The sequence below is a fragment of the Podarcis tiliguerta genome (assembly GCF_965153285.1).
Source record: "Podarcis tiliguerta genome assembly, chromosome: 6".
Classification (NCBI taxonomy): domain Eukaryota; kingdom Metazoa; phylum Chordata; class Lepidosauria; order Squamata; family Lacertidae; genus Podarcis; species Podarcis tiliguerta.
The window spans coordinates 5,356,841-5,372,645 of NC_139539.1; the positions used below are offsets into that span (position 1 = coordinate 5,356,841).

The 15,805-nt window shown below is 47.2% G+C and overlaps 1 protein-coding gene across 1 annotated transcript in view; it reads right to left on the reverse strand.

Annotated features, from left to right (window-relative positions):
• Nucleotides 1-856: 856 nt before the first annotated feature.
• HELZ2 (helicase with zinc finger 2) overlaps nt 857-15,805 on the reverse strand; it is a 51,392-nt gene continuing 36,443 nt past the window's right edge. The window contains exons 15-22 of the mRNA XM_083447233.1: nt 13,703-13,898; nt 11,117-11,251; nt 9,852-10,073; nt 8,436-8,592; nt 6,175-6,342; nt 3,533-5,545; nt 1,799-3,105; nt 857-1,533 (exon numbers count right to left, since the gene is read on the reverse strand). Coding sequence (XP_083303359.1) covers nt 5,421-5,545; nt 6,175-6,342; nt 8,436-8,592; nt 9,852-10,073; nt 11,117-11,251; nt 13,703-13,898 — 1,003 coding nt within the window. The 3' untranslated portion in view covers nt 857-1,533; nt 1,799-3,105; nt 3,533-5,420. The remainder of the gene's footprint in view (nt 1,534-1,798; nt 3,106-3,532; nt 5,546-6,174; nt 6,343-8,435; nt 8,593-9,851; nt 10,074-11,116; nt 11,252-13,702; nt 13,899-15,805) is intronic.

The following is a 15,805-nucleotide window of genomic DNA, read 5'->3' on the forward strand; positions in this document are numbered from 1 at the left end:
GTGGGCAAAGTGCGTGCCCAGCTTGCAGGCTTCCCTCGGGCATCAGGTTAGTCACTGCGAGAACAGGATGCTGGACTAGATGCCCAATGGCCGGATCCAGCAGGCTCATGTTCTTGACATGTACAAGAGCTCCCAAAACCCAATCACAAATATCTATTGTATTGTGGGGCTCTTGTGTAGTTGTCTGTCGATTAACAAATAAGCCTGTGTGTGCTTAGGGCATAAATTCCGTAGCTTGGAGTTCTATAGTTTAACTATGAACTTTGTGAAGAAGTATTCTTTTATCCTGGTTCTTCCAACATTCAGTATCATCGAATTCTAATTTTACTTTCTCTGCTCCATGCATGATTTTATAGACTTGTGTCACGTTCTCTCTTACTTGCCTTTTCTCTAAACTAAAAAATTTCCCCCAAAGCTGCAGTTTTTCCTCGTAAGGGAGTTGCTCCACCCCTTGGATTATTTTCGTTGCTGTTTTCTGAACCTTTTCCAACTGCAATACGCTTTGATGCTTTTTAATTCTGGTGCTGGAGGAGACTCTTGAGAGTCCCATGGACTGCAGGAAGATCAAACCTCTCCATTCTGAAGGAAATCAGCCCTGAGTGCTCACTAAACAACAACAACAAATACCCTTTTAGAGGTGGGGCAACCATTAGCTTTCACCTTGTGGGGGTTTATTTAGTTGGGAGCATTTTTTTTTAAATGTGATCCCTCAAGTGAGGGGGCCGTAACTCAGAGGTAGAGAGAACGCTCCTACTTTTGTATAAGGAAGGTCTCAGGTTCAGTCTCTCAGCTCTCCGGAGTTTGCTGGGAAGGACTCTTCTAAAACACACACACCCCAAATAATTCATCACCCCAATCAGAATTCAGAAAAGTTTTATTTCGCATAATACAATCAGCATCATTGAAAATGTTAAGGTTCATATAAACATCACAGAAATATATTAATCAGCCTGTAAATTGAAACAAACAAACAAAATAGTACAAGGAGCCATAATTTATAGACATTAAAGCTTCAAATCTATTAAACTTAATTTCAGGCCCTCAAAAAGGGTGCTTAAGAAATTGTACATGCAAATCCAGTTTTTTTAAAAAAAAATTACAGTGCATCCTAAAAATGGAATCCAACAGATACAATCAAAACCAGCAAGTAAAGATAGCAGTATATGTATAAAAACAGCGTGCAACTTGGTTCCTGTATTTCAGGGCGTTGGGCTAGTGACCCTTTGGGTCTCTTCCAACGCTTACAATCCTGATTCTATGGTTACGGCTCATCTGTCTTTCAGTCCATTTCACAGAAAAGCAACATTTCACGCGTTGGAAACTCATTCAGCTGGAAACTCATGAAATGCATGGGGCCTGTGCAAGAGCTAGGCCCTGCTCAGTTCATTAGTGGGGCAGGGCTGAACCGTGCACTTCATTTGTGTTTAAACGACATTATTGCACTAAGTTTTTTGTTTTGTTTTCAAATTGCCTCTGCATTTATACTGATTGTCTTAAGTAGAAATGTATTGGGACGATACACAGCACAAACCTCTAAATACAGTGGTGCTTCGCAAGACGAAATTAATTCGTTCTGCGAGTTTTTTCGTTCTACGAGTTTTTTCGTCTTGCGAATCACCAATGTGTATTGACGGTTTCCCATAGGAATGCATTGGCTGTTTTTTAAAAAAGGCGCAAGACGTTTCGTCTTGCAAAGCAAGCCCATAGGGAAATCTGTCTTGCGAAGCAACTCAGAAAACGAAAAACTCTTTCGTCTTGCGAGTTTTTCGTCTTCCGAGGCATTCGTCTTGCGAGGTACCACTGTACTTAAAAAAATACTCAGTGTTGAACATTTTCTTGAAGCCACGTACGTTGCAGCTATTTGAAGATAAAATTCTACTGACGAAAAGCAAGTGGATCACTTGCATTCGCTGGATGCTGAGGCCAGGACGCAGCCAATTACTGCAGCGTTTGCTCCTCACGATAGACTCCAGGAGGAAGTCCTCCTTCGCGAGCCCCACTGAAATGAATCAGACTTGGAATCACAGAATTGTGGAGTTGGAAGGGACCCCTGGGGGTCATCTAGTCCAACCCGCTGCAATGCAGACCTGTGCACAGGTCCACTTACATACATCCCATTCATTTCAGCAAGTATGTGTAGTAGAAGAGCCCAGGGATTTGCGCCTAGCAGTACCTCTCCAACAATCACCAAACACAGCCACGCAGAACTGTAAACGGTCCCGACTACAGACTTCCAGCAGGGATGGGTACCTGAGGTCACTGCTACAGGGGAACAAAGATTTTACCTTGTATTTCCTTGCTATAACCTAGCTTGTGCCCTCTGGATAAAGATATTGGTCAGATAGGGGAAAGCGGGAGTCAACAGCTTGCTAACCTAGCAGAAGGGTGTGGAGGCAATTTTGGTTTGCGAAGGAGCAACAGTGCAGGTTGTAGATTTCTGCCAGGTATGCAGCAGCTACTGTATAAGGCACAAAGTTGGAAGTGGAAGAAAGTAACAGAGATGGCCAGGAGCAGAGTAGCTAATGTAGAATGGGCAGAAAGAACACAACCTGGTGTCTCCCATAAGAACAGCCCTGCTGGATCATGCCAATGGCCGATCTAGTCCAGTATCCTGTTCTCACAGTGGTCAAACAGAGACCTTTGGGAAATCCAGAAGCAGGATTCGAAAACAAGAGCCCTCTCCCTTCCTGTGGCTTTCAGCAACCAATCTTACTGCCTTCCCAAGAACTCCACCTTTGGGGCCGCAACTCTCATTGGCGAGAGTTGCCAAAGCACAAGATTGTGGAAGGGAGACAGGATGCGGGCGGGGAAGATATCAAGTCAGGGCACAGAGGTGGGAGAGTTTAAAATGAAAATGTAAACAGCCATATGCCTAGTCACCTGTGGCGAGTAAGGATCGCCCTCTGTGTAGCCTGCAATGGAAGCTTTATTATTCTATGTAATAAAATGTGGAGCTAATTTTCTTTTTATGCCACTTGCTACCCATGTAGTAAGCATGAAGGCTAGTGAAAATGGGCTGGCAGCTTTAATTTCCAAGGCTGGCTTAAAAGCTTCCACCACCGTTGCACAAAGAAAGGGCGAGTGAGTGCCAGGATACGATTACGTCTGTACAGTGGTGCCCCGCAAGACGAATACCTCGCAAGACGGAAAACCCGCTAGACGAAAGGGTTTTCCGTTTTGGAGGTGCTTCACAAAACGAATTTGCTATGGGCTTGCTTCGCAAGACGAAAATGTCTTGCGAGTTCCTGCGGGGTTTTTCCCCCTCCCCCCCCCTTTTTCCCAAGCCGCTAAGCCGCTTAACAGCTGATCGCTAAGCCGCTTAACAGCTGATTGCTAAGCCGCTTATCAGCTGATCCACTAAGCCCGCTAAGCCGCTAATAGCCTTTTAGCAGCTAATCCACTAATCCCTTAAGCCTTTAATAGCCGCTAAACCGCTAATCGCGCTAATCCGCTAAGAGGCTTGCTTCGCAAGACAAAAAAACCGCAAGACGAAGAGACTCGCGGAACAGATTCTTTTCGTCTTGCGAGGCACCACTGTATATTGACTTGCTCTTTCTTTATACATCCACTGCTGTTATTATAAGATCAGCACTCCTGTCCAAAACTTCCTTCCCGTTCCAGAGCAAAGTGATTCACGAAGCTGCATTTGCACTAACAAAGTTCAAACATTCACATTTAAAACAATCGAGGTAGAACTAAGGGGAAAAGAGTCTCCCCCCCCCCTTTTTTTTTTATTGCTATTAAGACTCCTGACAACAAGTAAACATTTCTAGAGGGGAAACCCTCATGCTACGAGAAAGGGGATTCCAAAGGTTTGCACAATAATTAGGTTTGCTGCTTGCAGAATTCTAAGACCCTCGTCCTATCACACCTGCTGTTAAAAAGCAGCCCCATATATACATCACGACAATATAAAGACAGTGGAGAGGTGCCGGAACAGAAAAACAGTCCCCACAACCCTCGTTATTGAAGAAAAAGTAGTCTAGCTTCAGCAAATTACTACAAACATGGCTCAGTTCACCTCCATGGGCTTTGCAGAGCTGGATGAGGCCAGGCCAGAACAGCTGAGTCCAGCAAAAACTGAGTGGCAACTGTGCATCAAGCCTCATGCAGACTTTCTGTTTTAAGGTAGGCACTTAATGGAATAATAAAAGGTAAGCCTTCTGTTCTCTCCTCTGATGCAGTTCACACAACCTGTGTGGAAACAGTGCAATGCACATGGATCTACTGAACTAGGTTCTCAAAGCCATGCGATATTGGGAGACGGTACCCAGCAAAACTGGACAGCTACATTCAGTTATCCTAGCCTGACCAGGCACTGGATTGGAAATGACGCCATCAAGGCCCATACAGAGATCATGTGTGTGTGTGTGTAGAGAAAAAGCTACTTTGCAACACCTGGTCATTCTTGGCATGCCAGGTTATTTTCTGGAGACTTGCACTGCATGTCCAGAACTGCTGGTGGATCAAAAAGCACAAAGCGTCACAGGGTTTGCGGTTCTACAGTAGGTGCAACTTTTGAAAAGCAAGCTACAAAAATATACATTGTATTCTTGCCAGGAGGAAACACTTTTCAAGTAAAAAATTTAAAATGGCCACTTTAAAAACATTTGTACAAAAAAGTTCCCCAGGAGAGAGGCCACCTTGAGTAAGTGATTTGGGTTTAATGGCTGTGATGGCCTCATCATTAAAAAAACAAAAACTTAACTTGGGCTTCGTCCTCTGTACATTGCGGTGTCTCTCTTCCCCAAATGCACTAAGCTGGTCTGCTCGCTTTGAGCAAGGAATTGGGTGGGATCCTGAACATCCTATTTTGGATCTCCTTTTGGTTTTCTACAGCATCCATTTGGACCCCAAAGCAAAAAGCTAAGATGAACATCCCAAACTGGACAGGCCGCAGGTCCACAGAGCCACCCAACATTTCGCCCACCCCCATTCTAAAAGATTCTCTACACATATACACAAAATCAAAAGGAATGCATTCAGAAAACAGCAGAGTGTGGCAGGTGGTGCCATCCAGCGAAGTCCAGCGTCCAAGACAGCACCACTGACGCAGCCCCCGTGTCCCTTGGTTTATGAGAAGGCAGCATGGCAGAGTCAGGCCCACCCAGGCACATCACAAGCTCATGCTGCCTGAGTCATGTGGTGCTGTGCTGGCCACAGTCTAGTGCAATCACCAAAATAAGGTTGGAGGTCGGTCGTTGTGCTTTCTTCCCGGCTGAATGGCTAAAACGGTAGCGCCTTGCATATCATCCCAGAGGCGTGTTCTTTACACAGTAGCTTCTGAGTAGCCATTCCCATGCGCCGGACAGGCCACTGGTTCTGCCTCCGGCCAGCAATTACCGTCTTCATTAAAAAGGTGCCTGTGAAACAGGTGCCTTAAAAACGCAGAGGGGTTCTCCCCCAAGAGCCGTTGGTTCTCATCGGCGAATTGCCTGCACCTTCATGACCTGGATCTCAGTGGCATCAGTGAGGCATCTGCGGCTCCTGTAGTGTTCGAGGAGTCTACGCCACAAAGGGTTGCTCTCCAGGAGGTAACGGTTTCCTGTAAGCAAAGCCGCGGGGGGGGGGGAGAGAGAAGAGTTAAGCAACAATGAAAAGCAGTCCATCCGTCTCTTTGCAGCTTCATCCTCTGCAGAAGGCATCTTTCCTAGCAAGAACAAGGCTCCACAGCAATGGACTTGCCCACCCCTCACTGTTTCCCTTTAGCCACGTACCTTTAATAATAATAATAATAATAATAATAATAATAATAATAATAATAATAATAATAAATTTATACCCCAGCCAAGGCCAGGCTTAGGGCAGCTAACAAACAATAAAAAAAACAAGTTGAGTGAATACAACTTAAAAACAAGATTAAAATACAACATTAAAACATTAAAAAGCGGCCTCATCAACAGGAGGAGAAAGGAAAAAGAAAGAGGGAGAGGGAATCAAATTTACTCCAAGCCAAAGGCCAGGCAGAACAACTCTGTCTTACAGGCCCTGTGGAAAGAAATCAGATCCTGCAGGGCCCGGGTCTCATGAGGCAGAGAGTTCCACCAGGCTGGGGCCAGTGTTGAAAAGGCCCTGGCTCTGGTTGAGGCTAATCTGACTTCCTTAAGGCCCGGGACCTCTAGGGTGTTGCTATTTATGGACCTTAAGGTCCTCCGTGGGGCATAGGTCACCTACCTATAATGCAGAGCCCTTCCTGCGCCCGAGTGATGCAGACGTTGATCTGGTTCGGGTCGGTCACGAAACCCAAGTGTTTCTTCTGCCAGCTTTTGGTAGGCTTCCGGTCGACCTCGGAACGGGAGCAAGACCGCACGGTGGACACCAGGACGTACTTCCATTCGCTTCCTGGAGGCCAGAAATTGCAACGTGGTTAAGCCCTGCTCCACCCAGGAACCTTGTAGGAAGACGAGAAGAAAAGCCCTTCCAAGGTTCGGACCAAAGTGCCTTCTAGCCCAGCGTCCTGGTCTCACAGTGGCCAAGCAGGGGCACATTATGGGGAGCGCATTTGAGTGCAACAGCATCCTCCTCGCTTGTGATTCACTTGGTATTCGGAGGAGAACTGGATACCGCTGAGTACTGAATTCAGAGGCATTCTGAATACCCCTAACTCACTAGCGTGGGGTGGATGACTCGGGGCCAGTGACTTCTCATGCACAGTTCTGCTCGCCACAGCACATGACCCAGCAAGCATGATGATGATGATGATAATTAATAATAATAATAATAATAATAATAATAATAATAATATGGATTATGGAAGATCGTAAGGGATCTAAAGGGATGGAAGGGAAGAACAGAGGCAAAGGAGAATTAAATAACCAAAGAAGTCTGGTTTAGGCGGTGGAAGTCTTTTAAGATATTTTAATTAAGATTTTTATTTTATAATGTAAGGTAAAGGTAAAGGTACCCCTGCCCATACGGGCCAGTCTTGACAGACTCTAGGGTTGTGCGCCCATCTCACTCAAAGAGGCCAAGGGCCAGCGCTGTCCGAAGACACTTCCGGGTCACGTGGCCAGCATGACATCGCTGCTCTGGCGAGCCAGAGCCGCAGACGGAACACCGTTTACCTTCCCGCTAGTAAGCGGTCCCTATTTATCTACTTGCACCCGGAGGTGCTTTCGAACTGCTAGGTTGGCAGGAGCTGGGACCGAGCAACTGGAGCTCACCCCGTTGCAGGGATTCTAACCGCCGACCTCTTGATCGGCAAGCCCTAGGCGCTGAGGCTTTTACCCACAGCGCCACCCGCGTCCCATTTTATAATGTATGTAAGTGTGATTCTGGAATTACTGTTTATGGAAAACAGCATTTTCTTTTTTCTTTATTTTCTTTTTCTTTTTCCGTTTCTTCTTATTTTCTATCTTCTTTCACAGTTTATGTTTGGCAAATATGTAAATAATTGTGTTTTTGCAAATTTTGAAATTTGATTGTATTATTCAATAAAGTTATATTTTAATAAAAATTATTTGTTTGTTTGTTTGTACCCCACCCATCTGGCTGGGTTTCCCCAGCCACTCTGGGCGGCTTCCAAGAAAGATTAAAAATACATTAAAATGTCACACATTAAAAACTTCCCTGAACAGGGCTGCCTTCAGTTGTCTTATAAATGTCAGGTAGTTGTTTATCTCTGACATCTGATGGGAGGGCGTTCCACAGGGCGGGCGCCACTACCAAGAAGGCCCTCTGCCTGGTTCCCTGTAGCTTTGCTTCTCGCAATGATGGAACCGCCAGAAGGCCCTCAGCGCTGGACCTCAGTGTCCGGGTAGAATGATGGGGGTGGAGACGCTCCTTCAGATATACTGGACCGAGGCCGTTTAGGGCTTTAAAGGTCAGCACCAACACTTCCCAGGCTCTTCCCTTTTCCTTGCGCTATCAGAAAAAGATAGGCCCAAGTGCGGTGCACTTCACCTTATCAAGAGCAGTTCCTTGCTGCAGCAAACGGAAGTTACAAACTTCGTTCCTTTGCACCGCTCACACAGCTAGCAGTTGGGAGTGGGAAGAGCAGGGAAGATTAGCCGTGGGGATAATTATAAACGCTTGTGTGCAGACACAGGATGTTTTTCCCAGTGCAGGGCGGCTGCTTCTCAGGTCATAAGAGCCTACTGGGCCAAGCCAAAGGCCCGTTTAGCTCAGCATCCTGTTGACACAGCGGCCAACCAGATGCTCGTGCGAAACCTGCAAGCAGAACCTAAGCCCAAGAGCCCTCTCTCCCCTCCTGTGGTTTCCAGAAACTGGTATTAATAAGAATTGCTGCCTCCAACAGTCATCACGGCTAGTTGAATTTGTCCAATCCTCTTTGAAAGCCACCTAGGCTAGTGGCCATTGCTGCTCCCTGTGGCAGAGAGTTCCACAGTTAACTCTGCACTGCGTGAAGGCCATCAACGCCCGGCAGGTCGTGCTGGCTAAAACACAGTGCCCCGTGTCACACGGGCGCGACTTACCTTGGCTTTTCATGATGGTGCAAACGGTGACATCTCGCAGCCCTGCCTGGAGAAGAAGTTTCTTGATTTCGACCACCTGAGCATTGTAAGGAGTCAGGATGGCAATCTCGGCAGGTTTGGTGGTTCTGTCGAGTGTCAGCTGCTTTGCTATCCTCACCTGAAAGGCAGCGAAAAGACAGCATCTTTGTTTACTTCAACCACAGTAGTGTGACTCAGAAACAGAACCCAAGATGGAAACCTGCTTGAGTCTCCAATTTAGGTCTGGCTCTCCAGATGTTGTTGTGACTACAAAGCCCATCATCCCTGACTGCTGACTGGGGTTGATAGGCAATGCAAGTCCATCAACATCTGATTGCCCCTGCAAAGCTATCCCAAAGTTTATTTTTATTCATTTATTTTGACAGCTTATATACTGGCTAATTGAAATACTCTCTAAATGGTGCACAAGGAATTTGATGAAGATAAAAATGAGTCAAAAGGGTAACAGTGGAAAGCCTGCTGCAATATTTAAAAACAACAACAAAAATCAAATCACGCAAAGAAATAAACTGTGATCTTAAAAATCTGGGTTCTTAACATCTTATGTGTAACTAGCTTTTTCTTTGCAGGCTGAAAAGGGTTTACGCTGGTATATACTTCTTTGGTTCTTCTATTTTAATGTCTTATTTCTTGCGAGTCACAGAAATAGTATGTTACTAGATGACCTGTATAAATACAGCAAATAATACAGTCGTATCTCGGTTTAAGAACAGTTCTGTTTACGAATGATTCGGTTTAAGAACTCTGCAAAACCAGAAGCAGTGTCCCAGTTTGCAAACTTTACCTTGGTCTAAGAACGGAATCTGAATGGTGGAAGGGCACCAGTGGCGGGAGGCCTCATTAGATAAAGCACGCCTCGGTTTAAGAATAGACTTCTGGAATGGATTAAGTTTGTAAAGCAAGGTGCCACTGTCTTAATAACTGCTGGATGGCGGATAGATGTGGGCATTCGAGGCTGAAGTCAAACCGCTGGAGAATCACAGCGCCTGCTGTGGCTGTAGAGGAAGATAACTTGCAACTGCCGCCTTCCGTGCTGTTTTTGCTGCAATTGGCAGCACCAAGGATACCTTCCTGGGGTGCAAGGCTGGGCAGAGTGTATGGAGGTCCTAGGCTGCCCAGACAACAAGACCCCCCTTCTCAGCCTGGCTGATAGGGTCCAAAGAAAAGCAGAGCAAGGCGTTTGGCACCAGCTTGGCTGCAGGAGTTGCTGGAAGGAGGCGGACAAGGCGCCATCCAACCACCTTAGAGACTCCAGATTTGTGCAGGTTTTATTGCTTAGCCTTATCTTCTCCCGAAGATGTCCCGCAAGGGGTTTACTCTCAGTGCGTTCCTCACGAGGGGTAACCAAAGGGAGCCAAACCCTTACTCCTTACTCACCACTTGCTCCGCTTCTTCCAAGTTGGCCCGAGAGTTCTCGTTGCCGTCCTCTGTGGAGACCACGAGACTCTTTTCTTTCCCCTCTATGTGGCCAAAGACGATGGCGCAGCAGCCGGCCCTGTCCTTGTGGAAGAGGGTGCTGTGGCCGCGGGCAGGGTTGGCACAGGTCTTTAGTCTCCTGTTGTAAAACTCCTCGGAGGGGAACTGGCAGATGTCCTGGTGCTGATGGGATGAAAAAGGGAAGGCATTTGTTGTTAGTAACAACAGCAGCAGCAAATTTATAAGCCGCTTACGTGCCAAAATGGCTTCTAAGCAGTTTACAAGTCTAAAAATCAGTTATAAAATATCCACATCCATAAACTATAGGGTAAAACAAGCATCTTTGAAGGTGACCCAGAAACTACACTAATCCAGAATGTGCCAGCTAGACTGGTGACTGGGAGCGGCCGCCGAGACCACATAACACTGGTCTTGAAGGACCTACATTGGCTCCCAGTACGTTTCCAAGCACAATTCAAAGTGTTGGTGCTGACCTTTAAAGCCCTAAACAGCCTCGGCCCAGTATCCCTGAAGGAGCGTCTCCACCCCCATCGTTCTGCCTGGACACTGAGGTCCAGCGCCGAGGGCCTTCTGGATGTTCCCTCATTGCGAGAAGCAAAGCTACAGGGAACCAGGCAGAGGGCCTTCTTGGTGATGGCACCCGTCCTGTGGAATGCCCTCCCATCAGATGTCAAAGAGATAAACAACTACCTGACATTCAGAAGACATCTGAAGGCAGCCCTGTTCGGGGAAGTTTTTAATGTGTGACATTTTAGTGTATTTTTCATCTTTGCTGGAAGCCGCCCAGAGTGGCTGGGGAAACCCAGCCAGATGGGCAGGGTACAAATAATAAATTATTATTTTATTTGGGCCAATATGGTATTTAGTGGTGTTCACCTGCCTCCCCCTCCCCCCCAAAAAATGTGCCCTAGGCAGCTATCAGCACTAAAACTCATGCAGTGTAAACAACCATATTGGAGATAATGTTACCATGTGAGAAACAGATTAAAACAAACAAAAAACCCCACACCAATGATCTAGCACAGTATCCCCCAATAAACCAACACAAGGGGGAACGGTCCAGCAAGAAACAAAAGGCAGAACAGGTGAGCAAAGTATTGTGAATCCTGCTGCAATTCCTCCTTTCCTCCAAAGAACCCAGGAGGCGGCACGCCATGCCTTGGCAGCCTCGCCTCAACTTCGCAACAAGCAGCGGCATCCCTTACCATGCGGTACTGGATATCCAGCATCAAAGCCCAGTCTTTGTAGCGTTCAAAGAGCGACGTCTCCATCCCAAGGGTCTTGCAGAAGTCATTGTGGACCACTGGTCTCAGCTGCTTATGATCCCCCAGTAGGACCACCTGGAAGGAAATAATTGTGGTGATGCCCACTATGTTGAGGAGGAGCAACTGCAAAACGGGCGAAACTTGTTGGTGTGATGTGAATGGTTTTTGGGACTAGGGGGCAGGTTGAGGTTTTGTCGATTTGCTAATTAGTGAGTCAGAGTATCGCTTTGTTTATTATTTGAGCACTGTTAGTGTTGTTCTTCAGAGTCCCATGGACTGCAAGAAGATTAAACGTATCCATTTTGAAGGAAATCAGCCCTGAGTGCTCACTAGTAGGACAGATCCTGAAGCTGAGGCTCCAAGACTTTGGCCACCTCATGAGAAGAGAAGACTCCCTGGAAAAGACCCTGATGCTGGGAAAGATGGAGGGCACAAGGAGAAGGGGACAGCAGAGGACGAGATGGTTGGACTGTGATCTCGAAGCTACCAGCATGAGTTTGACCAAACTGTGGGAGGCAGTGGAAGACAGGAGTGCCTGGCGTGCTCTGGTCCATGGGGTCACGAGGAGTCGGACACGACTAAACAACAACAAAGCTGTTCGTTACTATTTATATGGCTGCTATGGTTTCATCGTCCCCCCATGGAGTTATGTGAAAAAATTAATGGATTATATAAGTGGTTCACAATTAGCTACGTACTGCAGACCCCCAACTTCTGGAAATATTGATACCTCTGTGGTAGTTTTTGGTGTGTGAATATCTTGATTTTATTCTGTGAGCCACCCTGAGACGCCTGGGGTATAGGCCGGAAGAAGAAGAAGAAGAAGAAGAAGAAGAAGAAGAAGAAGAAGAGTAGTTTGGATTTGATATCCTGCTTTATCACTACCCGAAGGAGTCTCAAAGCGGCTAACATTCTCCTTTGCCTCCCTACTCCACAACAAACACTCTGTGAGGTGAGTGGGGCTGAGAGATTTAAAGGAAGTGTGACTGGCCCAAGGTCACCCAGCAGCTGCATGTGGAGGAGCGGGGAAGCGAACCCGGTTCCCCAGATTACGACTCCCCCCAGACTACCGCTCTTAACCACTACACCACACTGGCTCCCACCAGCGTATAAATTCAATATAAAATAAAATAAAATAAAATAAAATAAAATAAAATAAAATAAAATAAAATAAAATAAAATAAAATAAAATAAAATAAAATAAAAAATAAAAAAATATATAATGATATATAAATTCAATCAATCAATCAAATAATAATAATACCCTCCAACATGTCCCAGCACAAAGCTGGCCTGTGCGAGTCACATGAACCGGAAGAGAGCACGGAGCCCTAAAACACACATTTTTGGGTGCTGCAATCTCACAGCCCCCCAAAACAGGAAGTTCCAGACAGCAGACAAGTATGTGTCATGGATCCCTGTGGTCTGCGGACCACCAATTGAGGACCACTGTATTATATGATTCCCTCCCCGTCACATTATGTATTGTGCCTTATCATTTGCTGCAAGTCACTTGGATACCTTTGAGTGACAAGTTTAATTAATTTGATTCTGAATTACCGTATTTTTCGCTCTATAAGACGCACCAGACCACAAGACGCACCTAGTTTTTGGAGGAGGAAAACAAGAAAAAAAATATTCTGAATCTCAGAAGCCAGAACAGCAAGAAGGATTGCTGCGCAGTGAAAGCAGCAATCCCTCTTGCTGTTCTGGCTTCTGGGATAGCTGCGCAGCCTGCATTCGCTCCATAGGACGCACACACATTTCCCCTTACTTTTTAGGAGGGAAAAAGTGAGTCTTATAGAGCAAAAAATACAGTAATTTGATTCTGAACTGATGATAGAATGAATTGATTTTAGAATGTATTCCTATTAATTGATTGTGATTTTATGTAAACTGAGCCCAGCTTTGGCTGGGGAGGGAGGGATATAAATAAAATATAACAACAACAACAACAACAGAATGAGTAAATAAATTGGCGGTTGGCAACGTGCCACCCATGCCGCCCCCCCCCCAATTCTGCTGGACTCCAACTCCCACCAACTCCCAAGCAGCCTGTTCAGTAGTCAGTTGCAGGAGCTGCAGTCCAGCAGCAATCTGCAGAGGACCCTGGCGGCAACCCAGTGGCGTAGCGTGGGTTGTCAGCACCCGGGGCAAGGCAAGTAATTTGCGCCCCCCCCCCCACTGCACTGTCCCTTCCTCAGATAGTCCCTCGCTCTCTCTCCGCACCGCACCGCACGCCTGGCACCCTCCCCTCCACAGTGTGCGGCGACCCGGCGGCTCGGATCGGATTCGCACAGCCAGCACTGCAGTGAGAGAGAGTGAGTGAGCCAGGTAGGGGCAGAGAGCTGCGAGTGCGAGCGCCCCCCCCCCCGATGTTGCGCCCGGTGCGACCGCCCCCCCACCTGCACCCCCCACGCTACGCCACTGCGGCAACCTCATGAAATAAAACAGGAGCCCGTCTGGGCTAAATAAACGAGCCATCAGCATAACCGCCGTGGCTGTAATCGCAAGCGGCCGGCTCACCTTCTCCATCTTCTTGTAGCTCACCAGCGGGATAAGGGTCTCTGGCTCAGTGGACATGGCACACTCGTCAATCAGCACCTGCTTCACCTGCAGGTTGTCCATCAGGGATGGGCCAGAGGCAGTGGTACATGTGCACAGGATGACATCGTGGCGCTGCAGCTCATGCGCCCGGGCTTTGTTTAGCAACTGCTTATAACTGCAAGACCGCAATGGAGACAGCTCAGTACCTTGACACGACCCAAAACCTTACAGGGAGGCAGATGCCTCTATATCCCCTTTAAATCCATTAATAAATAGTAATAGTAATACAATTCAGCACTCTGGCAGTCTAGCTTCCCCTACCCCGAAAACCTCTCATAACTGATTCCACTCATTTTGACCATCTTGCCAAACTTTTTCTAGACTGGTGACTGGAAGTGGCTGCTGGGACCATATAAACACCGGTCCTGAAAGACCTGCATTGGCTCCCAGTACGTTTCTGAGCAGTGTTGGTGCTGACCATTAAAGCCCTAAACGGCCTCGGCCCAGTATACCTGAAGGAGCGTCTCCACCCACATTGTTCAACCTGAGATCCAGCTCTGAGGGCTTTCTGCTGGTTCCCTCACTGCGAGAAGTGAAGATACAGGGAATCAGGCAGAGGGCCTTCTCGGTAGTGGCGCCCGTCCTGTGGAACGCCCTCCCACCAGATGTCAAGGAAATAAACAAGTATCCGACTTTTAGAAGACATCTGAAGTCAGCCCAGTTTAGGGAAGTTTTTAATGTTTGGTTTTATTCCGTTTTTAGTGTTCTGTTGGAAGCAGCCCAGAGTGGCTGGGGAAACCCAGCCAGATGGGTGGGGTATAAATAATAAATTTATTATTATTGTTATTATTCTGGCCAATGGGACTTCAGCAGGCTTCACTCACACACTTTGAAGCCTAACTTCGTAAGGCTTAGAGACTTGAATTTTTTTAAAAGGGGGGGGGAGACCCAGAAAGGGGAAAAAGGGAAGCTGAGTATCTCAAGAGTAGGATTCTGCATCCAGACCGAGCTTTAGCTTTGCAAATGTGCTAGCAGTTTTATTGCTGCGCCACTAGGAGGGGAGCAAAGTCTGCACATTTTGTACCTTGGCATGTTTCTGCCAGATTGGAGCATAGATACTGTTTGGATAGCAGATTAAGAGCCCAGCACCATGAGAATGAACTTAGCTTTCCCACTGCATGAGAAGAAGAAGAGTTTGGATTTGATATCCCGCTTTATCACTACCCTAAGGAGTCTCAAAGCGGCTAACATTCTCCTTTCCCTTCCTCCCCCACAACAAACACTCTGTGAGGTGAGTGGGGCTGAGAGACGTCAGAGAAGTGTGACTCGCCCAAGGTCACCCAGCAGCTGCATGGGGAGGAGCGGAGACGCGAACCCGGTTCCCCAGATTACGAGTCTACCGCTCTCAACCACTACACCACACTGGCTCTCAGTGTGAGAGCCCTGGAAGGAAGCAGGCGAAGTAATATGTTACGTCACCAAGATACAGGGCCACCATGTTTGTGGGCATGGGAGTATATTTTTGTCTGAGGCAAGCCACAGATAAGTAGCTGCTGGTTCACATATTAGTTATTTTATGAGGCTGTAGCAACAAGCCCCGTCCAATAGTGGAATTTTGAACATATGAACCAGGGGTGCGGAGAGGCTGAACAGAATGAGGTCCCCAAATCCAAACCCCCATAAAATCTAGCCTGGTGTGCCCTTTCCTCCCTGAGACTTCAGCAAACCAAGCATCAGAATTTTTCCTGCACCTCTCGAGGGCTAGAATGTTTTAAAAAGTTTGACATTTTTGAAAGAAAATGAAGACTCAGGAGACTTCATCATAGTCAACTGAGAGCAACCTAAGAGTCCCGTTGAATTACAGCAAAGTCCATCTAGCCCAGGGGTCACCAACCTAAGGCCCAAGCAGCCCGCAGAGGTCGTTTGACCGGCCCACGAGCCGCCCCCCAACCGAGAAGCCCACTCGCACGCTGCGCTAAAGTGGTGCAGCACAGCGCAGGGACTCGCTTTCGCAGGTGCGCAGGCACAGATGCTGAAAATCCAGCCCACGGAGAGATCTCCGCAGGACCAATCCGGCCCAGG